Raw genomic sequence first — 24,580 nt, 5'->3', positions numbered from 1 at the left:
GGAGGAGTTGGTTTATTATGTTTGTTTTATGGACTGCCGGTCCCAATTTATAGGTATGTACTTTTAAAAAATTACTCCACATCAATTATTGCAAATTATTTAGCTGGGCCCCCAAGTTATAGCTTGTGGACCCCGGGGGTCCCAGGGCCCAGTTTGAGAACCACTGCTCTAAAGAGTACATATTTATGACTTCACTTTCACTGGATATATGGAATAGCCAAAACCCCATTCCCCCGTGCATCTATCCAACAGAGCTAGCCGGGGGAAGATGGATAATTGAGCCGAGTCTTTAAACTCTGCAGATTCCCTGAGGCTCAGATGCTTTGGCCAGAAGCAGTACGCTATCCCTCTTACACTGTCAAGCATACAGCCATGGGCCTCTTAAATGCTACAATCTTTACTGTAGGTTCTTATGTTTAAACACTCTTTCGCCAGTGTCAGTATTGCCCATCCTCTCACACCATTTCCATCCTGATTGGAAACAGATGAAAGACGGCGCGGCCACCCGCCTTTTGCTGATGATGATTTTGTTCTTTGCGAGTAAACAGTGACCACTTAATGGGAGATCACAGGCTTGGTGTGACATACAATGGACCCCAGTTAATTGTTTTTTATATTTCCCAGACCCAGCTGGCATCCGCAATAGGTGAAAATAAAAATAGAACTTTATATTTCTTAATTAATTATTACAATTTAAATATATTTCGATAGAAATAGACAATTTTTTTAAATTTACACTCCCACATGCTTTAAACACATTTAAACTCCCCAGTAAGCTGCAGATATATATATATATATTTTTTTTTATTTTTTTTTGCAAAGGACAAAGAATATATACCTGTGAGTCGTTATGTTTTCTGTGTTGCTGCACGATTTGTGGTCAAAGTTTTGTTGCTTAAAAGGTTATAACGCCGTGATATTGATGCTAGTTTCGTTGGCGCGTGACGTTTCGCATTGTGTGTGAGAATTTAGACAGCTGACTTCTGGTATGCTAGCACTTTGCTTCTATGCACTCAAATTTGTCTGTAACTCAAGACTAAAAATCGGCAGAGGGACTGCTCGTATCGCAAAAACTCATAAGTTGGGTAAATCGTAAGTTGAGGTACCACCGTATTGTTTAGTCCTGCTCGGACATTCTCCAAACAAGTAGCAAAACTTGCTTGGTTTAAGCTGTTTATTTTTAAACATTGTATATTTAAACGTTAAAATGTTCAAACCATATCATTTTGTCTAATTAAAGTCCGCTAGCTTAATGCTGACATGTAATGCTAACATGCAATGCCAAATGCCATAGATGGGGTAACTGAAATTAGCATGGATTTCGAGTTGCGATAATTATGAACCTTCAAACAACTGCTACCTTAATACACCCGGCGCAACAACAATACTTGCAAGCATATATTCTCTCTGCTCTGTGTGAAGATTATTCTGAAGGTTTATTGGGGACCTTCTCTACCTCTTCTTCTTGCTTTTAATTATTAAATCTCTTCCAGTATACCTCAATGTTGCCCGACATATTGCGGCACAACGTGGCACTACACTGAAGGCGTGGAACTCTAAATCTGTCTTTATACTGTAAAAACCCATAAAAAATGATTGCTTAAAAATCGACGATATACTGTATTGAGGATGTGAACGATGAGTTGCGGTATAAGAGGAGGAAGACAGTACTATGGTTGCGGATCATGTTGTTTTCAAGTAATTAAGGGTCCCAGGTTTTTTTTCTACTATTTTATGCAGAACATAGGTCAAAATGAGTCTGTGACCTTAAGTTTGACCTGCGGTTTGTGGATTGAATGCAATAGACTTTGAAAACCAAATCGCTTGCAAACGACAGGATTTGAAATCGCCAAAGTTGTGACATAGGTTCGCCAATTAATATTCAAGCACCTGTCCAGCTCACTCCATCATTCTCTTGGCTTTCTTCCAAAACTGTGCAGCCGTTGCCATGGAATTAAGCCCTTTGGGGTTGAATATCAACAACACTCCACTCGAGGAAGGGAATCCCCTGCCCCAAAATGTGGACATGTGTTCATGTCTCCCAAGAATATCATTCATGAAACCTGCAGTTGTTATAATTAACGGCAGTAAACAACATCTGTACAAGTGTTGGTTCCCATCCTCGCCTCCCGCTAGACGCCAGCCCTTAGGTGGGTTGGTCTAGAACAAGATACCAGACATCAGCAGTCCTGAGACTGTCTCCTTCTCAAACACACATTTTTATTCTCTTGAATGTAAATCTGTGTCTTGACTGTATTTGTGCTCTAATGTCCGTCTCACGCAATGCTCCACAGCATATATGATGAAGAAAGGAATCGTCTCCGCCTCCAAGCCTGGGAACAGAGGAACCAAGAAACCAGTCAAGCCAAAGAACTTGGTGCTGGGAATGTGCCGCTTTTCGGGCAGCCATATAAAGTATGTGCTACATTTACTTTTCAATGTTTTTCGGACATTGTTACAGTTGTTATGGTCTAAAAGAGTACATCTTTTCATCGTTTACTAATGATGGTCTTTTAAAAGGTAATTATGTTGAGGCACCTGTAAAAGTGATATTCGTTGTCTGAATAAACCCAGATCAATGAAGACTCTGGCCACATAGCATGTTGAATCCTTAAAAAAATCAATGACTTCCCTCGGTTGTTTTTGTTGTTTGTTTTTGGGGATATTGGATGAAGATAACAACATCTATGACTGGCCTGACATGCAGGGTTTTTGTTCGATGGTGCCGAGCAAAGCCCTTGCAATGCTTAACTTTTTCCGAAATTCACAGATGATAGTGTATACTTACCGTATGTTTGCAGTTATTGTTCATCGTTTGCACCCCCACTACATCAAGTTTCGATCAGGTTTTCAGAGGATACTTTCTGTAATGCCCTGGCATGTGGCAAAGGAGAGCCACAGTTGCTAATGTACTTTTCAGCCATTTATTGAATGCCGGGAGAACAGTTAAAACGCACATGCATGCAGGAACTGCTTTCCGCCACAGCTTATGCCCAGACTCTTGCACAAAGACTTACCGGTTACCTGCCACCCTATCAACACATACATGTTTAAGACAGACAAGTGTGTTTAAATTTTTAAGTTTAAAGTGTGTGGGAGGGATAAAACTATCACTCTATATTAGCGATTTTCACCTATGGCATGTGTCTGAAACGTATTCCCCATGATAAACGGGTGTTCACTGTACTACCAGTCGTCTTTGGAGATTCTACAACACCTTAGTCTCTTAGTTGAGAAATGTGAAATGAGTTGGTCACTAAGAGCCCCCTTCCCATGGGCTCACCACCTGTGGGAGGGCCCATTGGGGTCGGGTGCAGTGTGAGCTGGGCGGTGGCCCAAGGCAGGGACCTTGGCAATCCGATCCCCGGCGACAGAAGCTGGCTCTAGGGAATGTGGAATGTCACCTCTCTGGCCGGGAAGGAGCCCAAGCTGGTGTGTGAGGTCGATAAGTTCCGACTAGATATAGTCGGAGTCTCCTCCACACACAGCTTGGGCTCTGGTACCAGTCCTCTCGAGAGGGGTTGGACTCTCTTCCACTCTGGAGTTGCCCACGGTGAGAGGCGCTGAGCAGGTGTGGGTATACTTAATGCTCCCCGGCTTGGCGCCTGTATGTTGGGGTTCACCCCGGTGAATGAGAGGGTAGCCTCCCTCTACCTTCGGGTGGGGGGACGGGTCCTGACTGTTGTTTGTGCCTATGCACCAAACAGCAGTTCAGAGTACCCACCCTTTTTGGAGTCCTTGGAGGGGGTGCTGGAGAGCGCTCCCGCTGGGGACTCCATCGTTCTGCTGGGGGGACTTCAATGCTCATGTGGGCAGTGACAGTGAGACCTGGAAGGGCGTGATTGGGAGGAACGGCCCCCCCGATCAGAACCTGAGCGGTGTTCTGTTATTGGACTTCTGTGCTCATCACGAATTGTCCATAACGAACACCATGTTCAAGCATAAGGGTGTCCACACGTGCACTTGGCACCAGGAAACCCTAGGTCGCAGTTTGATGATCGACTTTGTGGTTGTGTCATCGGACTTGCGGCCACATGTCTTGGACACAGAGCTGTCAACTGATCACCACCTGGTGGTGAGTTGGCTCCGATGGTGGAGGAAGATGCCGGTCCGACGTGGCAGGCCCAAACGTATTGTGAGGGTCTGCTGGGAACGTCTGGCAGAATCCCCTGTCAGAAGGAGTTTCAACTCCCACCTCCGACAGAACTTTGCTCATGTTCCGGGGGAGGCGGGGGACATCAAGTCCAAATGGACCATGTTCCGCGCCTCCATTGCTGAGGCGGCTGACCGGAGCTGTGGCCGTAAGGTGGTCGGTGCCTGTCGTGGCGGCAATCCCCGAACCTGTTGACTTCCGGACGGCTTCGAGGAAATTCTGGTCCACCATCCGGCGTCTCAGGAGAGGAAAGCAGTGCACCACCAACACCGTGTATAGTGGGCATGGGGCGCTGCTGACCTCGACTCGGGACGTTGTGAGTCGGTGGGGAGAATACTTCGAAGACCTCCTCAATTCCACCGACACGCCTTCCCATGAGGAAGCAGAGTGTGGGTTCTCTGAGGCGGGCTCTCCTATCTCTGGGTTTGAGTTCACCGAGGTGGTTAAAAAGCTCCTCTGTGCCAAGGCCCCGGGGTGGATGAGATTCGCCCGGAGTTCCTAAAGGCTCTGGATGTTGTGGGGCTGTCCTAGTTGACACGCCTCTGCAACATCGTGTGGACATCGGGGACAGTGCCTCTGGATTGGCAGACTGGGGTGGTGGTCCCCCTTTTTAAGAAGGGGGACCGGAGGGTGTGTTCAAACTACAGGGGGATCACACTCCTCAGCCTCCCTGGTAAGGTCGATTCAGGGGTGCTGGAGAGGAGGGTCCGTCGGGAATTCGAATCTCAGATTCAGGAGGAGCAGTGTGGTTTTCGTCCTGGCCGTGGAACATTGGACCAGCTCTACACCCTCGGCAGGGTCCTCGAGGGTGCATGGGAGGTCGCCCAACCAGTCTACATGTGTTTTGTGGACTTGGAGAAGGCGTTCGACCGTGTCCCTCGGGGAGTCCTGTGGAGGGTGCTTCGGGGGTATGGGGTACCGAACCCCCTGATACGGGCTGTTCGGTCCCTGTACGACCGGAGTGAGAGTTTGGTCCGCATATCCGGGAGTAAGTCGGACTCGTGAGGGTTGGAGTCCGCCAAGGCTGCCCTTTGTCACCGATTCTGTTCATAACTTTTATGGACAGAATTTCAAGGCGCAGCCGAGGCGTAGAGGGGGTCCGGTTTGGTGGCCTCAGTATTGCATCTCTGCTTTTTGCAGATGATGTGGTTCTGTTGGCTTCATCAAGCCGTGATCTCCAACTCTCACTGGAGCAGTTCGCAGCCGAGTGTGAAGCGGCTGGGATGAGAATCAGCACCTCCAAATCTGAGACCATGGTCCTCAGTCGGAAAAGGGTGGCGTGGCCTCTCCAGGTCGGGGATGAGATCCTGCCCCAAGTGGAGGAGTTCAAGTATCTTGGGGTCTTGTTCACGAGTGAGGGAAGAATGGAACGGGAGATCGACAGGCGGATCGGTGCAGTGTCTGCAGTGATGCGGACTTTGTATCGGTCCGTTGTGGCAAAGAAGGAGCTAAGACAAAAGACGAAGCTCTCAATTTACCGGTTGATCTACGTTCCTGCCCTCACCTATGGTCACGAGCTGTGGGTCGTGACTGAAAGAACAAGATCCCGGATACAAGCGGCCGAAATGAGTTACCTCTGCAGGGTGTCCGGGCTCTCCCTTAGAGATAGGGTGAGAAGCTCGGTCATCCGGGAGGATCTCAGAGTAGAGTAGCTGCTCCTCCACATCGAGAGGAGCCAGATGAGGTGGCTGGGGCATCTGATGCGGATGCCTCCCGAACGCCTCCCTGGTGAGGTGTTCCGAGCGTGTCCCACCGGGAGGAGACCCCGGGGACGACCCAGGACACGCTGGGGAGACTACGTCCTTCGGTTGGTCTGGGAACGCCTCGGGATACCCCCGGATGAGCTGGATAAAGTGGCTGGGGAGAGGGAAGTCTGGCCGTCCCTGCTAAAGCTACTTCCCCCACAACCCGTCCTTGGATAAGCGGTAGAAAATGGATGGATGGACTAAGAGTAAGAAGGCTAATCCACACTGCCAAAATGCAGACTCGCCAATCGCAGCACATTACAAAGTGACCTAAAATGAAATGTTTTCCCTGTCTTTTTAGACAAACAAAGGCGATGAGCTTTCCAACAGGATCCAGAGAATGCTGGGCAGCTATGAAGATGTGAACAATCCAACAGAGCCTTCAGCAGTTCCTGCAGACTTCACACAGTCTGATCGAGGGCAGCCAAACTCTGATAGGCCCGGCAAACCTCTCGTCCAAAACCTGGCCCATCACATATCCTGCCAAAACCTCCCAAGTAGTAGTTACCCCTTTCAGATGATGAGAGACATCCCCCCTTCATCCCCAAACAGCCATGGAAGCTCACTCAGTATGCCAAAGGCTTCACTGGATCATCAGAAGAAGGTTGAAACTTTGTCAGATCTCAGGGAGGATGCTAGCAGTTCTCAGGAAAGGTCTGCTCAGTGTCTGGATGTCAAGCAGATACCTTTCCTACATTCCAGTGCGCCCAAAAGTGCTAAAGACACCTCCGATTCACATCAGGAGTCCATAGAACCCTCCTCCACTGCCACAACGGTGGACTTTTCTGTGTTTAACCTCAGGCAGTCTCCAGCGGACGCTTCTCTGCATCAGGCCGGCAAAAGCAGCAACTCCCTCCTCTCGCAGAATTTCCCACCTCTCTCCTCGTCCAAGCCGCCCAGTGTTGTCATGATGCAGAAGCCCACGGCGTATGTGAGGCCTATGGACGGTCAGGACCAGCTATTCACCGGCTCGCCGGAGTTGAAACCTTCGCCCGAGCCACATGTACCTCTGCAGGAGATCCACAAGGCCCACCATGCAAAGGCAATAATGTTTCCTCAGTATCTGGAGGTGAGAAGTACAATACCAGGGGGCCCTTGGTTTACGGCAGTACCGCCATACAATGTTTCACAGTTACTAACGGTACACTTAGGACTAGTTTGCTGTTACTGTTTTTCGTCAAGTTTGCTATATTTATGGTATAGAAGTGGTTTTCATACAGATATTTGTTGTATTTATGACTTTACTGCTTTGTTAGTGATAGACTGCTGCACATTCCGGTTTGCATCCAACTTCTGGTTACTTCCCCAACCTCAGAACAGAACTCTGTCGTAAACTGAGGACCCCCTGTACCTTGGAGGATGATTTTATCTTTTAGTTCAATGGTGGCCATAGTAACCATACCATTAAGCTGTTAAGAATGTCAACTGTGGAACTGATTAATCATGTCTTGAAGCAGGGATTCTCAAATCTTTTGGGTCCAAGGACACCTTATTGGGGACAAAGATTTACCAGTACCATAATTCATAATCAGAATAAAAAATATTTTTTAAAAATGTTTTTAAAAAAGATGGGAGAATCTTCTTCTGAAATGTTCTCAACTCCTGTTTTCACACCAGTGTTGTATTGAGCAAAACAATGTTGCTAGAAGGAGTTGCGCCATTGCGAAGATTGTGCTGAACTTCCCATATCATGTCTTCTTTCGATGGCAAACTATTTGAGAGAGGGCGGAACGGTGGTTCGCACGTCTGCCTCACAGTTCTGAGGACACTGCGGCTTCCCCTGTGTGGCGTTTGCATGTTCTCCCCGTGCCTGCGTGGGTTTTCTTCGGGTACTCCGGTTTACTCCCACATCCCAAAGAAGTGCATAGTAGGTTAATTGAAGACTCTAAATTGCCCATAAGTGTGAATGTGAGTGCGAATAGTTGTTTGTTTATATGTGCCCTGTGATTGGCTGGCAACCACTTCAGGGTGTACCCCGCCTCTCGCCCAAAGTCAACTGGGATAGGCTCCAGCAAGCCCGCGACCCCAGTCAGGATAAGCGGTACGGAAAATGGATGGATGACTATTTGAGAGAATAGCTGTTTGCAGCAAAGTAGTGCAATTGTCACACGACTGACAACATTCCCAGAAATAAAAAAAACAAAGGATTAACTGCTTTGACATGGTGTGTTTTACTCAGATGTGCACACAGTTCCCTGTGTTCAGGCTTATGTGCTGGGGAACAACAATTGAGATAAATGCAACATATCCTAAAGGCGGCGCAGGCACCACACACAGAGAGAGGCCTTTACAACAATGAGGAATGCAGCGTGTTGACTCACTCAACACAGTTTATCTTAGCACTATGAGGCCTGTTGCGTCACACATTGTGGTTTTGCATCCTCATGAATTGGAGTGGTGTAGTTTGGCCTGGAGCGTGTGGTAAAGATGTTTTACATTTTAACCCTTAATAGGTCTTTCAAATGTCACCTTTCCCGAAACTGCTGACAAAATATTAGGTATTCATACTTTTCACCATTAAAGTGAGTATTTTAAAACTACTTCAGCCTGAAATGTACATAGCAAATATTTTAAAAAACAAAAACATTTTTAAACCTTTTATTGTTCAATTAGTTTACAACGCAGTGTGGCCTTTTAAGAGAGACTAATTTTCATACACCATTATCACAGACGTCACTCTAATCATTTCAGTAGCAAGGCACCTTCGCAGAAAACATTTTGCGGCATGCTTTGAATGGGAAAAATTAGCAGCATCTGATGGTTAAAATAAAAGCTGAAAGCCACTAGGTATCATACTGGGCAAGTTGGAGATGCACATCTTGACTCATGTTGACATTTCAAGTAACATGAACACACAAACGTTCAAAATAATTATTTTTTTGTCTTTATGTTCAAGTCACACATTTTCTAAATATGGTTTTACTCATATTTTGTAGACAAACGCAAATGAAGCAGTGTGTGTGGAAGACATCTTGAAGGTATGATCACCCCCCCCCCCCCCCCCCCCCCCATTGTTTGCTAAAGACTCATCAATATACATAGAATTTTTTTTTTTTATTCTGTGTTCCTCTGTAGGAGATGACTCACTCCTGGCCCCCCCTCTTGTCAGCCATGCACATCCTTAACTCTGACTCATCCCCAACCAAGGTATCACTGATGACCTGTGACACTTTTGTGATGTTACCCATGCCAACTTGACATTTTGTACAACTTTACAGGCGTATTTAACCCTCCCTGAAATTCCAAATTGTATGACCTTAGTCTTTTGACTTTTCCACTGTATTGTTTGTCATGTGCATTTATGAGCCACTTTAACAAGCTTGTGTTGCATTTGTTGTGTGTGTGTGTGTGTGCGCGCGTCTCCTCACAGGAAGCAGAGCAAGTACCTTCATGTCCAGGAGGACAAAGTGAGTCAATAAAGCACCCTTGGTACACTAGAAAGCAGTAGAATAACAAAGTTCATATTTCAGTGCATTGTGGAGTGTGGACTATGCAAAGTAGAAACTGCCAATTGTAACTGACACACAAGCAGTGTTTTTGCAACAGAATTTACAATGAAATACAGAAATTGCGATCAATGAAACAATTCAAAAGAATCTATACAATAAAGGAAATATTCTATCAATTTTATGATATAAAATATAATCTTTGAACATACTGTATAATTTGACAGTTCTCCTCGTCATGGGCATTTTTATTTATTGAATAAAATAATGTAAAATATATTTTAAATTGTAAGATCAAATACATTACAAATCATACACTATATCAGGGATCACACAGTTTAATTTTCATAGTTGTTGATTTGTCTGATCTCGTCTTGGCCAAAAATAATGAAGAAAATCTACCTTATCACAATGTCTGTACGTGTGTCACAAAAATATTACATACTGTATGATAAATGCAGATAACTAAATTAAAAAATATATTTCATGAGGGATCATCCAATCTAATTTATTCTCTTACAGATGAGCTTCATATTTGTGTACATATGTTTTATTGAATTTGACTTTAAAAAGGATTCATGTGCCAGAAAAATGGTCTGTTTCATACCATGTAAAATATTGAGTATCAACTCAAATAGTTTTTTTCTGATATTTAAATATTCAACTATAATACAAAATAATCTCGTCTCAAGCTTCATTAGCTCACCAGTGTTTGTTTTTATGAATGGAAAATGTGGTCTTAATTCAAATTTAACACTTGCGCAAAACAATGTCAAATGTTTGTGCAACAAGTGTGAATTTCCGTAGTCGGGTCCGATGCAGTAAACATTGTAAGTGTACGTGTTTGTGTTAGAATGACAGCTGAAAGACTGTTCGTGAATGATGAAATAAATGGGCTTCTCAGGTTCATTTATTACACTCGAACAAATACAAATTTTTCTGTTGGTGTTATTGGGCTTATGTTTTCTTTTTTTTTTTTTTTTTTTTTCTTTTTCTAGAAAGCCACCACCGCTCTCCTGGAGATCCTCGCCATCTCGACCTGCAAAGCTCCAAATTATTGTGAGTCCCAAATTCCTCGTCCCACAAGTATGACCAAAGATGGCTATAACTGAGTGAGCGGAAGGCGATTGAACTGACGTGAACCCGTTGATTCTTAATTTTCAAAATAACATTTTGCCGTGATTAGATCGAACTGTCCACTTGGTGTCTATCACGAGTAGAATATGGAAAAACAATCCACAGATAGATAGATAAATACTACACTGTATTCATCCTCAAAAGGAAATTAAATGATCACAACAGCAATATTTACACATAAACACCTATATATTCAAAGAAATTGAAATATAATTTAAACAATAAAAAACTAAAGATTTTGATGTTGGCATATGGTACAGGTATGTAATACATAGTCTAATTATGCCACTGTAATAATTGTACAATTAGGGCAAAATGGGAAGTATATTATTACAGACAGTGATATATAATGATATTGATTCATTACAATACAATAGTTAAAGACATTAAAATAAATTAATTTACAATTAAAATTGTAACTGTGGTCACAATAGTCAATAAGGTTGGGCATTGAGAATCGATTGTAACCGGGACTAACATTCCGGTTCTCCCGGAATTGTTCAAACTTTCAACATTTTGGCTCCCAGTTTAGATGCCTACAGTGCCGAAGACGAAAGTGGTGAAAACCAATGAAGAAGAACGCGCACGAAGACGTGCTTGCACCCAACAGTGGCGGCAAACAAATGTTTTTCTTGACTTTATTAAAATAAATGACCACTTGCCTCAGTGCAACACTTGGAATAAGATTATATTGTGCAAAGGAGGCTTTCGCGATGTGTAGAAGTCTGATGTGCTCTCTCCCACTCCGAACTTCTGCCTACACCATGCGGAACTTCAAGTCAATTTGGGTGGGTGTGAAACATTAAAATACATCTATGCCAACATTGAGGCAGCTAACAAGTTAAACGGTGGGTTGCACTCTTGCACTGATGGTTTTTAGCATTTATTTTAGTCTTCAAATCAAAGTAAGAGCTGATGACAGACAAAAAATAAAATATAAATGATTTTACCTTACTGGAAAGAAAAGTCACATTACAAGCGTAACATTGAGCGAAAACTTCACCAAAGGTCAAACTAGCAACTTTACATCACAATGGATTGGGACAAAATTCACACAAACGTTGTTTCACAATAGCACAAACACTAACCTTGTGCCTTATCGATGGGTAGGTAACGGGATCAACGTTTTACACAGCATTTAGTTCCATTCATTACTCTTTTTCATGCCTTCTCGTTTCTCATTTTACTGAAGCTTTCACCGGCTTCGTGTGAAGTTACATAAATTGCCAAAATGCTGCGTACCGGTGCGTACCCTTCAAAATAAAAGGCTACATGCTTAAAACAGGAAGTCAATTAAAACTTGCACACAAACTATTTGATGTGATAAAACGGTCGCAAATAACTATTTTTAACACTGATATATTTATTATGTCAATGGGGTTAGTTACACACACATTGCCCTTTAGTTCATAGGTTTAATATCTATACTGGTTATAAAGAACCCCGAGTTAAATGTTCATTTTAGTCTATGCTGCACGCTGCTAAGAAAATGGATGTTCGTAATTTGGACACCCCTTATTTAAACCATGCAAACTTTTTTTTGACCCAGCCCCCTAAAAGAATCTGAATCGAGAATCGTTTGGAACCAGAATTGAAATGAGGAACCGGAATCCGGACCGGAATCGCTCAAATTCAAACGATGCTCAACCCTAATAGTCACATTGTACAGTCACATTTGAGCAATCAGTTTCTAAATTAAACATTGCTCATGTTCACAATCAAGAACAAACAGTCCATTTGTTAGCTTCTCTCATAGTACATCATGAAAATAGAATTAATCCACTGCAGGGTCAAACCTTTACCTTTATTAACTGTACACGTGGTGTTTACATTTCAACATTCCCAAAAGAAGTCAACCAGTGTGTAATAAAACCAAGGTGAAGTAAAACTACTCACCAGACCATTTTCTTTGTCATAAGTTCCATTTCTGATTCTATGCTTATCAATTTGAGATAGGAGTTTTGGAGATAAGAACTGTCGATCAGCCAATTTTTTTTTCTTCGACTTGTGAGTGCAAACGTGAGATACGAGCGCTGTATGGTGGCAAGTGTCTCAAGTCATTTCACAACAAGCAGCAGTTTGGCAGATATAATATAGAGATATAGATATAATAAGTAAATATTCTTCCAAAAAGAGGCTTCAAGCTGTTTATTGCCACTCTTAGCTGAAGGTTACTGTTACTAAACGTAAAACAAAGTGTATTTAAAACAACCGCTTAGCCTCCGCTACCTTAATGCTAACATACAATGGGAAACTTCATAGGGACACGGGCTAACAATTTGCCTTTGTGGCAGTGTTGTTACCCTTTAAACAATGGATTTCCAAACAATAGAGCAATATATGTAGTCAGACCATATACAAATACTCACAGGCATATATTATTTATCCTCTGTGAAAAACGACCAATATATTACTGCCATACTGAAAAGCCGAGGGAGGAGCTGAAGCCCCAGTACTGTATAATATGTATGTCTGTCTTATTCTGCCCCCAAGAGGTCAAGGCGCACACCAATATGAGCAACATATAAATTGGAGAAAGTGCGATGAAATTTTTTAAATTCTATTTAATTTTGTCATTACTGTATGTTTTTTTAGATTATATAGTGCTATTTTTCTCAAACACTTTTTTTCCTTGCAAGGCTGAAATGTGCTTGGTATTTCCATGCATTTCAATGGGGAAATGCGACGATTTAAGATGTTTTGAGTTACCAGTGTGGTCAACGAATGAATTAAACTCGTATCTCAGAGCACCACTGCAAGTGAAAGTTTGAATAGCGAACTAATAGTCAAGGGTTCTCTGTACTCATTATACTGACCAGCCAGACTTTTCTTTCTGATGTCGCAGTAAATTCCATTTTTGGTTGCACGGTTATCATCGCATTATGCTGTGTTGTAGTTCGCACAAAGAGGCTCATTCCAGTGGTGTGGAGTCGGCGAGCTCCAGTGACTCTGACAGCAGCTCCAGATCTGAGTCGGATGCCGAAAGCATTGTCGATGAGCCTTGTGGATTGATAACGAGCAACAAAACTGAGGTAGTGTCTTTCAATTAGTGGCTCAGCGCTAATAGACTCCATACCTCAATTACCATAATTACTCGTGTATAACACGCTTTTGAGTATAATATGCAGCCCTAAAATCAGGAAAACCACTCTACCTATGTATAATGCGCACCATTGATTTGCTGGTATCCATGCTCGAAACATGAAGTATTATCCGTATTTTTGTTCAGTTTTTCAAATAAATATTCTGTTTGGTGTACATGCACTGGCGTAGTTCATATTTAAAAAAAATTGTATATTAGTCTTACCGGGTATGTTGCGACTGTGTGCCATGTCAGCTGTGTCCTGCGATGACTTTGCAGGTACCAAGTAGTTAAGTGCTCTCCTCGGTGTCCACAGCATTGTGTGAGTCAAATTAATCGTTAGTTTATAGTCCACCAGGCGTTCTCTTTTCGCCAGCCATTGTTTTGTTGCAAGTTTAGAGATCCTAGCAGCTACAGGTGCTAGCCGCGGGAGCTAGCTGTAGGTGCTAGCTAGTTTACGTAACATCCAGTGTTAATTTTGAAAGCAAATTTTTATTTAGTTTTAGTCTTTCAGCTAAAATATAATTTAGATTAAGACATAATTTTGCCCTCTACAATGTTACGGTATAGTTTAAATTGATGAAATACTATAAGATTATACAACCCCAATTCCAATGAAGTTGGGACGTTGTGTTAAACATAAATAAAAACAGAATACAATGATTTTCAAATCATGTTCAACCTATATTTAATTGAATACACTACAAAGACAATATATTTAATGTCCAAACTGATAAACTTTATTGTTTTTAGCAAATAATCATTAACTTGGAATTTTATGGCTGCAACACGTTATAAAAAAGCTGGGACAGTGTCATGTTTACCACTGTGATACATCAACTTTTCTTTTAACAACATTCAATAAACGTTTGGGAACTGAGGACACTAATTGTTGAAGCTTTGTAGGTGGAATTCTTTCCCATTCTTGCTTGATGTACAGTTTCAGCTGTTCAACAGTACGGGGTCTTCGTTGTCGTATTTTACGCTTCATAATGCGGCACACATTTTCAATGGGAGACAGGTCTAGACTGCAGGCAGGCCAGTCTAGTACCCGCACTCTTTTACTACGAAGCCATGCTGTTGTAACACGTCCAGAATGTGGTTTGGCATTGTCTTGTTGGAATAAGCAGGGGCACCCATGAAAAAGACGTTGCTTGGATGGCAGCATATGTTTCTCCAAAACCCGTATGTACCTTTCAGCATTAATGGTGCCTTCACAGATGTATAAGTTACCCATGCCATTGGCACTAACACAGCCCCGTACCATCACAGATGCTGGCTTTTGAACTTTGCGTCCATAACAGTCCGGATGGTTCTTTTCCTCTTTGGCCCGTAGGACATGACGTCCACAATTTCCAAAAACAATTTGAAATGCGGACTCGTCGGACCACAGAACACCTTTCCACTTTGCATCAGTCCATTAGATGAGCTCGGGCCCAGAGAAGCCGGCGGCGTTTCTGGGTGTTGTTGATAAATGGCTTTTGCTTTGGATAGTAGAGTTTCAAGTTGCACATACGGATGTAGCGCCAAACTGTATTTACTGACATTGGTTTTCTGAAGTGTTCCTGAGCCCATGTGGTGATATCCTTTACACATTGATGTTGGTTTTTGATGCAGTGCCGCCTGAGGGATCGAAGGTCACGGGCATTCATTGTTGGTTTTCGGCCTTTCGGCTTACATGCATGGATTTCTCCAGATTCTCTGAACCTTTCGATGATATTATGGACCGAAGATGATGAAATCCCTCAATTCCTTGCAATTGTACGTTGAGGAACATTGTACTTAAACTGTTCGTCTATTTTCTTTTTGTTCACAAAGAAGTGAACCTCGCCCCATATTTGCTTGTGAATGACAGCAATTCAGGGAAGCTCCTTTTATATCCAATCATGGCACCCACCTTTTCCCAATTAGCCTGTTCACCTGTGGGATGTTCCAAACAGGGGTTTGATGAGCATTCCTCAACTTTCTCAGTCTTTTTTGCCACCTTTCCCAGCTTTTTTGGAACGTGTTGCAGCCATAAAATTGTAAGTTAATAATTATTTGCTAAAAACAATAAAGCTTATCAGTTTGTCTTTGTAGTGTATTCAATTAAATATAGGTTGAACATGATTTGCTAATCATTGTATTCTGTTATTATTTGTTTAACACAACGTCCCAACTGAATTGGAATTGGGGTTTTAGTTGACGAAAACTCCAGTAAATTTAGTCGACTAAAGTAAAACGTGTGAAGGGTATATATGTAAAGTTCTTCATTTTCTGAAAGTAATTACTTTCACCTAGATCAGCGGTTCTTAAAGTGTGATAGAAGTACCACAAGTGATATTTCTCCTCCCTTTAGTGGGGAAAGTAAAGTAAAGGAATCACTGAATTAAATATGTAACATAATGTTAGTGGTTTAAGATTCTTCCTTTTTTAATCCAGGAGAGTACATGTGAAAATAAATAGTTGTATTTAACTTAAATTCAATATATTTGCAATTCATATTTTAGAACTGTTATCAAATAGTTATTTAGGAACAATTTTAACTTTTGTGTGCATTTTATCGAATCATTTAAGTACAGTTTATTTTTTCATATTCAAGCACAATCTGTGATTGTTCACACAATGCATGCATGTTGCAGGTGTTTACAATACAACTCCTATGTTTTTTTATGAGCACTTAGGCCGAGTACACTTCTGTATTTTATTATGGTCATAATTGTGCTACTTGGAGAGTAGGTATTTGGCATGAAATGTTTGGAGCCAGTGACCAAAATGAAATGAAAACCATATGTATGTGTTAAGGAATGGTAAGATATGTAATTCAAAACACATTCGTGACAACACAAGCTTTTTTCATGTCCTCCTCACGTCTTCATAGCCTGCTTATATTCTTGTTGCATTTCCTTCCGCGGTAAAATTTTTGTCTGTGTGCACCCCCACCGCCCTCCCGATCGACTGCCCAAACGCTGGCTTTGAATTGGAGTTCAAGCAGACACTTGAGAAACTGTGCATTAATGACACCTCCAATCATATTTCTGAAAAAATAAGCAATAGAACACAGAATCAACTAAAAACTACAAAAAAAAAAAAAGTGTGCGGTTTCTGTGGACAAATGGCTAAATGAATAACAGCTTGTTTGATGAACATAATGAACACAACTGTTAGTCTCCCCCATGCCAATGCAAAACGGCGACAGGAGGGTTAGCAAAAATGTAGGAAAGTCACACTAAATAATTGGTAAAAATTGTATATTTAATAACTTAACATGCATACCTGTGCTTGCGTGGAATTGAAGCTGACTGCACTGTAATTGTCTCTTCCAGTTGGTCGTGTTTCTTAACATGCGTTCTAATGCAGAAGCGGTCATAGATATAGTGTAGTTATTTTATATTTATATGGCTGTAGGCTCCTGGCCGCTCGCAGCTGCTGGATTCAATCTCAAACTGGCTACGTTACTTCCTTATCCCGTCGTTCTGATTGGTTCTCTTGTCAAATTCACCCACCTTCAAACAAAATTTGTTCTAATTGGATCTTGTCATTAGCAGGCATTTACGTCTCATTTTGATCTGTTCACAAAAATGTCAATTATACTTCATCGTCTTAGTTCCCGGAAATACATTTTTATGTACTCCTCGTCTTGTTTTAGCCGGGGGGGAAGGGGGGGGAGGTCAATTACCATAACGAAAAATTTTCGGCAACAAAATTAACACTGGAAGCAATGCAGAGTAGCGATCAAAGAAGGAACTGGACACTACATGAGGAAATTCTTTATCTGTCCGGAGCCAGACATTTGCTACAGCTCACATATTCTGATGGTGTAGCAAATAAAGGTTGCTGGCGAGTGTATATTTTGCTGAATTGCACTTTTTAATTGCCATCTTTCACCAGCTTGATGCTGCGCCAGCGTGTGGCAACTGGCAGTTGGGCAACTGGATCCGGTCCAGCCAAACGAACTCCGGCAATGAGACCCAAGGTGGATCCAACGTCGTCTGCGAGAAACATGCTCGCAACCCGCCGCACGGCTCCGAACACCTTACTGAGGAAGCAACCCAGTCAACGCAGCAAAGCGGAAACCTGCCAGAAGTGCAGCCCTGTGGCGAGAGTTCTCATGAGAGCGGCAGTTCCGGGAAGCACGGTGCGCGCAAACCGCAGAAGGGTTATGTGAAATGTGAGGACACTTTAGCAGGAAAAGTACCCCCTCTCTCAGACAGACCCATGGTCAAAACGAAAACGGAACACTTGAATAACGTTAGCAGTGACTCTAAGAGTAAAAGGACTTTTAAGATAGCGGAGGTGCAGAAGAATGAATCCAGGCCCGAGGTGGTCCAACGTGACGCTCTGTGTCCGTCATGTCCCCACCACTGCTCTTGCCATATTTCCAGCCAAACTCCCATGTTAAAAATCAGCAGTAGCAAAGCCAATGTGGAAATCGTACAACAGGCCAAAACCATTCCCAAAGTAGAGTCCGTCACAACCCACAAGTCCTGCAAGAACTCTGGGCATGTCCCTAAATCTCAGGACATCTGCGCTAGGCCTGCTGGATGCTTACTAGTAAAGATCGACCTCAGTCTGCTCTCAGGAGTCCCTAAGGGGACACCCGGGAAGGCAGGGACCTGGAAACCCCCTAAAGCCAGCAAGAAGACTCTACCTCAAACCGTGAGCTCTAGTAAACACACACTACTCATAATAAAGTTGGAATATTGGGCTGTCGGATGAAATTCCTGGATGAACCCAAAATACACTAAAACCTTTACAGGCAAACTGAATTTTACCTTGTGTAACTTTTGAGTGTACATGTCCAGCCATGTTCAGCAATGTTTCAGTACTTTTTGCTCAACTTACTGTTTTCTAAAATTCACAACAAGTGTTTAACCCTTTCCTGATTCAGTTAGTATTAGTATGTAAAGTTTCTCTTCATCATGCTGTTCACATTTCGGCATCATGAGCCCAAGACGACACCTAACAATTGATCAACAGTACCTCGCTGCCGCGAGACTTCGAACAGGACCTTCTCAGAGGGAAGTGGGCACTGAGCTTAGTGTCATTTGGAGGTTGCAATGGAGACTGGAAGAGTCACAGAAAGGCATAGAAGTGGATGGCCTTCGAAATTGTATTGGTTGATTCATGGATCAAACAGCTGGGGAAAATGTTGTCATTCAGCTCCTTTTTAGCGATAAAGTTGTGCAAAAGGGTTGGTTACTGAAACATTGAACAGTTGAACATGCGTATTCAAAAGATTAGAGAAAGTTAAATTACCTGTAAAGGTTACAGTGCATTTTAAGTTAATCCTGAAATTTCACCCGAAAACCTAATATCCTTAACTTTTTGTGGGTAGTGTACATGCCTGTAGAATGTCCTATTTGTGTTTAATTTTAAACTTGTGATTGGCAACTTGCAGATGGACATGGACGACAAGACTCTTCCCAGAAAAAAGCAGAAACTGGAGAAAAAGAGGACTTCATCCAATAAGGACTCTTCTGTGAAAGTGGAGTAGGTTCCATGAAAGGCAAAATTCACACCAAGCAGTGCAGTACACTATTGCAGGTCGCCACGGTGACTAGACAGTTTAGAATGGTAAACCCTGATCTAGAGTGATTGGGACAGCTGAATTGGATACTTTAACAAATTAAAACACAGTAGCCCCTTTCACACTAGCTATTGGAGCCGGCTTTTTCATGGTTCGCTGTCCTTTGTGTAAGGTATCATAGTGTGACGGAGGGGTCGCACTTGACCTGCAAATTAACTTCCCGCGTAACATCAGAGGGTAAATGGTGGCGGATAGCGACTAGAGTGTGACGTTTAACACCCAAGATGCTTGGTGCCCCTTGGCGCGTCACACACTCATTGACTGATCTGAATGCGGGAAGCAGCAATGGTTGTGTGAACGCATACTTCAGGCACGAATACATGCCGACTCTTCCGTTATGCCTCAGATTTAACATGCACTGAGACTATTGACCTGCCTCAGTGCTGCTGTTTTGGAAGGGAAGAGTATTCAAATTGGCTCAGCAGGTAACTCTTATCGTGTGTTTAAAATTGTGTCTTCTATTGCATAAATTTCATTTTCTATTTGTTTTTTGCATGATGGGAAAAGAGAGGCTTCTATTTGAGGAGGGATTTATTTTTCTCAAGTGGTTGATGCACTTGGTGATTGTGGACAATAGCATCTGGACTTAATTACTTTCTTCCCTTTGTTTTATCTTGATGGGATAATATAGGCTTCTATTTGAGGGAAACATTTATCTCAAGTGGCTGATACACCTGGTGATTGCAAACAATAGGGTCTATGAACTGAGAAAGTTTCTACCCTTTTTTATGTAGATGGGAAAAGAAAGGCATCTGTTTGAGAGGGGATAATTTTTCTCAAGTGGCTGATGCTAGGGCTTTCACAATTGAATATTTTTTAGAATTGATTACTCCATCAATTATTCCATCAATTAATCGGATAACCGGATAAAAATGTATTTTGCATTAAATTTTATTGCAAATTTTTTTTTCGGATTCCTGTTTAACTGGTTATTTTTAATTGGTTTTGTTTAATGATTAAACAAAACCAAATAAACAACACTCAATAAATATCACACGAGAGGGAGTGATGGACTCACCGTCCTTTTTGGGTAATGATTAATACGAATATCCATGAAAATACTAAGAAACCACAGCAGCAGTATAAAAAAGTCCACTGTGACACAGTAAAACTGTTCTGGCATAAAAGGGATACATATCCTCTTTTTTGCTTGACCTAACAGCTGAACGGGACAAAACAACAACAAAAAAGAGCTACTAATTTGCTATACACTTCCGAGGCTGCTCTTGTTATACTAAATGTAATTTACAGGTTATTCATACGACGCCTGCAAATAACGATTATGTATTATTTAATCAGATTAATCGATTAATCAGAAATAATCAACAGATTAATTGATTCATAAAATCTTTAGTTGCAACCCTCATTTCTTTCCATAAATTATGATTCAGTTATTGGTTTGGTTCATAATGTCAGACAATAGGGACATTTTAAAAAAATTAATTAGTTTTCTAAAGTGAAAGCAGATATTTGCAAATGTCTTGTTTTGATTAAACACATAGACAATCAGTCTGCTTTCATGGAGTACCACAGGAATCCCAAAATATTTACTGGATTCAGTCACAGGATTTGGACAGTTTGTTCAACAATGGCTCAAAACGATTAATCGATCAAAATAGTTGTTGATTAATTGTTGCACTTGGTGACTGAACGATAGTGTCTATGAACTGAGGTAATTTGCTTCTAGCCATTTGTTTTTGTCATAATGGAGGAAAAAGAGGCCATTTAAGGGAGGCATTTATTTTTCTCAAGTGGCTGATGCACATGACGACTGTGGATGATGATGATAACATATTTGAACGTGTACAAGTACAGGTTGTACAAAATTTCCTAATGGGAAAAATAGGCTTCCACTTGAGGCAGGTGTTGTTTTTTTCTCAAATGTATAGAGCAGGGGTGACCAACCACTCAGAGATCAAGAGCCACATTTTTTACTGTTACTGCAAAGAGCCACATCATACACATGAACATCATTTGCTTTCCCAAATGCAGCCTTCGTTTCTTTCAGATCTATTCCACGAGTCCTGTCTTTTAATGGCACGATATCGAGAAGTTTTTCTTTTATCAAACAATCGTTTGACACAGTCCGTAAATATTGCCAGTTGAGGTTTGTCTTGTATGTCACAACTCTCATCTAATGCAACACTAAAATACTCACGATTGGAGGTCAGAGTGCAACTGTGATTCAATAGCCGTGCTAATGTCCGATATTCTCTGTTCAACAGTGTGCCGAGAGAGTTGAAGGTATGATACCATTCGTTTAAGTTTGTTGTTTTCAGGACACAATATTTCAGCGACGTCACCGAGGCATTTTTTAAAAAATAAATTCACTTTCATTGTATGGCTTTTTGGCCCTGGCAATGTTCCAAGCCAGTTGATATGCAAGCGTTAGTCTCTGGATGCTTCATTATTTTTTGGAAAAACTGCATCTACTTTTCTGTCAGAGTTTTCAAAGTGACCAAATTGTGACTGCAAAGTTCAGTCCCTTTCGGAAATTCCAGGTCGATCTTAGCGTGGAGTGAGCTGAAGTGTCGCTGAAGATTTGAAGCTTTGAAATGCGATAAAGATGCCTGAGACAAAAGGCAGAGTGGCTTGCCGTTGCGCTCAACAAAAAAATATGAGCTCTCCCACTCTGGTAAAAACGTCCTGTGTTCATCCACATATTTTCATTTAACTGTGCATTTTTTTCCCCTGCCATTTTGAGAGGGAATTTGACAAATTATTTTGTCGAAAGATCGCGATGCGACTGGGAAAGTTCAAGCTATTTTTATTCAATGCGCAAGCCAGTTTTGCGAAAATACTGTAATGAACTCAAGCAAAGAGCGCACGCAAATACCATAATGAACTCAAACAAAGCGCGCACGCACATTAAAAAGCCCAAACTTCGATATGCCTTCATAAGAGCCGCATGCGGCTCGAGAGCCGTGGGTTCGCCACCCCTGGTATAGAGGATGCAATCCATGACCTGAGATAATTTTTTTTTTGTTTTTTTTGTATCTGATGGGAAATGAGAGGCTTCTATTTGAGGGAGGTGTTTATTTTTCTCAAGTGGCTTATGCACCTGGTGACTGGACAACAGCGTCTGTGAACTGGGATTTTACCCACGTTCCTGCTGTCAAAAGATAGGCTTAAATATAAATGGAATGGTGCCTCTTATTTTGGTACCATTCACAAATTTTGTCAGTAGAAATGCAAAATAAACGAAACGAAATCTGCGCACCCGACGAAACTGTCCTGCTTGTTGGAAAAAGGGCTTTTAGTTAAACTTGTCTTGGTGTTATTTTAAACAGTATACAGTGGGTACGGAAAGTATTCAGACCCCCTTAAATGTTTCACTCTTTGTTATATTACAGCCATTTGCTCAAATCATTCAAGTTCATTTTTTCCCCTCAATGTACACACAGCACCCCATATTGACAGAAAAAAACGGAATTGTTGAAATGTTTGCAGATTTATTAAAAAAGAAAAACTGAAATATCACACAGCCATAAGTATTCAGACCTTTTGCTGTGACACTAATATATTTAACTCTGGTGCTGTCCATTTCTTCTGATCATCCTTGAGATGGTTCTATGCCTTCATTGGAGTCCAGCTGTATTTGATTATACTGATTGGACTTGATTCGGAAACCCACACACCTGTCTATATAAGACCTGACAGCTCACAGTGCATGTCAGAGCAAATGAGAATCATGAGGTCAAAGGAACCGCCTGAAGAGCTCAGAGACAGAACTGTGGCAAGGCACAGATAAGAAAAAGGTTACAAAAAATTTTCTGTTGCACTTAAGGTTCCTAAGAGCACAGTGGCCTCCATAATCCTTAAATGGAAGACATTTGGGAGGACCAGAACCCTTCCTAGAGCTGTCCGTCCGGCCAAACTGAGCAATTGGGGGAGAAGAGTCTTTATGAGAGAGGTTAAGAACCCAAATATCACTGTGGCTGAACTCCAGAGATTCAGTCGGGAGATGGGAGAAAGTTCTAGAAAGTCAACCATCACTGCAGCCCTCCACCAGTTGGCGCTTTATGGGAGAGTGGCCCGACGGAAACCTCTCCTCAGTGCAAGACACATGAAAGCCCACATGGAGTTTGTTAAAAAACACCTGAAGGACTCCAAGATGGTAAGAAATATGATTCTCTGGTCTGATGAGACCAAGATGGAACATTTTGGCCTTAATTCGAAGGGGTATGTGTGGTGAAAACCAGGCACTGCTCATCACCTGTCCAATACAGTCCCAACAGTGAAGCATGGTGGTGGCAGCATCATGCTGTGGGTGTGTTTTTCAGCTGCAGGGACAGGACGACTGGTTCCAATTGAAGGAAAGATGAATGTGGCCAAGTACAGGGATATCCTGGAAGAAAATCTTCTCCAGAGTGCTCAGGACCTCAGACTGGGCCGAAGGTTCACCTTCCAACAAGACCATGACCCTAAGCACGCAGCTAAAATAACGAAGGAGTGGCTTCAGAACAACTGTGACTGTTCTTGAATGGCCCAGCCAGAGCCCTTACTTAAACCCAACTGAGCATCTCTGGAGAGACCTGAAAATGGCTGCCCACCAATGTTCACCATACAACCTGACAGAACTGGAGAGGATCTGCAAGCAGGAATGACAGAGGATACCCAAATCCAGGTGTGAAAAACTTGCATCCATTCCAAAAAAGACTCAGGGCTGTATTAGCTGAAAAGGGTGCTTCTACTAAATACTGAGCAAAGGGTCTGCATACTTATGGCTGTGTGATATTTCAGTTTTTCTTTTTTTAATAAATCTGTAAAAATTTCAACAATTTCATTTTTTTCTGTCAATATGGGGTGCTCTGTGTACATTAATTTGAAAAAAAATGAACATAAATGATTTTAGCAAATGGCTGCAATATAACAAAGAGTGAAACTTTTAAGGGGGCCCGAATACTTTTTGTACCCACTGTATGTGCATTCCTGAGTGTTAACCACTTTTTGATCTTCTAATCCTTTAGGGGTTGTGCCACCCAACCAGATGAGCCACAGCACAAGATGACCAAGAAAAAGCAGGTATACTTGCAGAAGCCCCCAAAAGACTCTGGTGAAGACCAGAAGGGGCACAAAGGATCTCGTGTGGAGCCTCATAAGGACGCCCCCAAGAGCAAAGACTCCTCCAAGAACAAAAGCAGCCACGCAAAGCACATGCACGCGGACAAGGTAACATTCCGTTCGAGCAGTGGTTCTCAAACAGGGGTCTGGGAGCCGTAACTAGGTCCACATCCTGCATACTGCGTATGGAATACGGAGACTGCTAAATTAAAAATAAATAAATAAGTACTCTTCCTGACCTTACCTTTCGGCAAATTTAAAGGTCTGATATGATTGTGATGTGTCATCACATAATCTGACATCCCTGCATGGATATGGTCATTCTTTTGGAGTTGGGGGGTTGGAACAAAAGGCGTATTATTACAGGAAATTTTTTTTTTTTTT

The 24,580-nt window shown here is 42.1% G+C and overlaps 1 protein-coding gene across 6 annotated transcripts in view; it reads left to right on the top strand.

Moving 5' to 3' along the window:
• The window catches only part of LOC133490236 (AF4/FMR2 family member 1-like), a 38,200-nt gene that overhangs the window by 2,697 nt on the left and 10,923 nt on the right, over positions 1-24,580 (top strand). For 5 of the 6 annotated variants that reach the window (XR_009792136.1, XM_061800043.1, XM_061800044.1 and 2 more), the window contains exons 2-11: positions 2,295-2,415; positions 6,200-6,967; positions 8,835-8,876; positions 8,974-9,045; positions 9,269-9,305; positions 10,343-10,403; positions 13,378-13,513; positions 17,434-18,201; positions 18,944-19,035; positions 24,103-24,304. Coding sequence is in view for 5 of the 6 variants with exons in the window: in XM_061800043.1 (XP_061656027.1) it covers positions 2,295-2,415; positions 6,200-6,967; positions 8,835-8,876; positions 8,974-9,045; positions 9,269-9,305; positions 10,343-10,403; positions 13,378-13,513; positions 17,434-18,201; positions 18,944-19,035; positions 24,103-24,304 (2,299 nt within the window). In the remaining variant the exon portion in view is untranslated. The remainder of the gene's footprint in view (positions 1-2,294; positions 2,416-6,199; positions 6,968-8,834; positions 8,877-8,973; positions 9,046-9,268; positions 9,306-10,342; positions 10,404-13,377; positions 13,514-17,433; positions 18,202-18,943; positions 19,036-24,102; positions 24,305-24,580) is intronic. The other variant, XM_061800046.1, reaches the window with a different exon arrangement.

The sequence above is a fragment of the Phyllopteryx taeniolatus genome, chromosome 15 (genome assembly GCF_024500385.1).
Source record: "Phyllopteryx taeniolatus isolate TA_2022b chromosome 15, UOR_Ptae_1.2, whole genome shotgun sequence".
Taxonomy (NCBI): Eukaryota; Metazoa; Chordata; class Actinopteri; order Syngnathiformes; family Syngnathidae; genus Phyllopteryx; species Phyllopteryx taeniolatus.
Note: the sequence above shows the minus strand (reverse complement) of the source record. Positions and strands in the feature narration are given on the sequence as shown.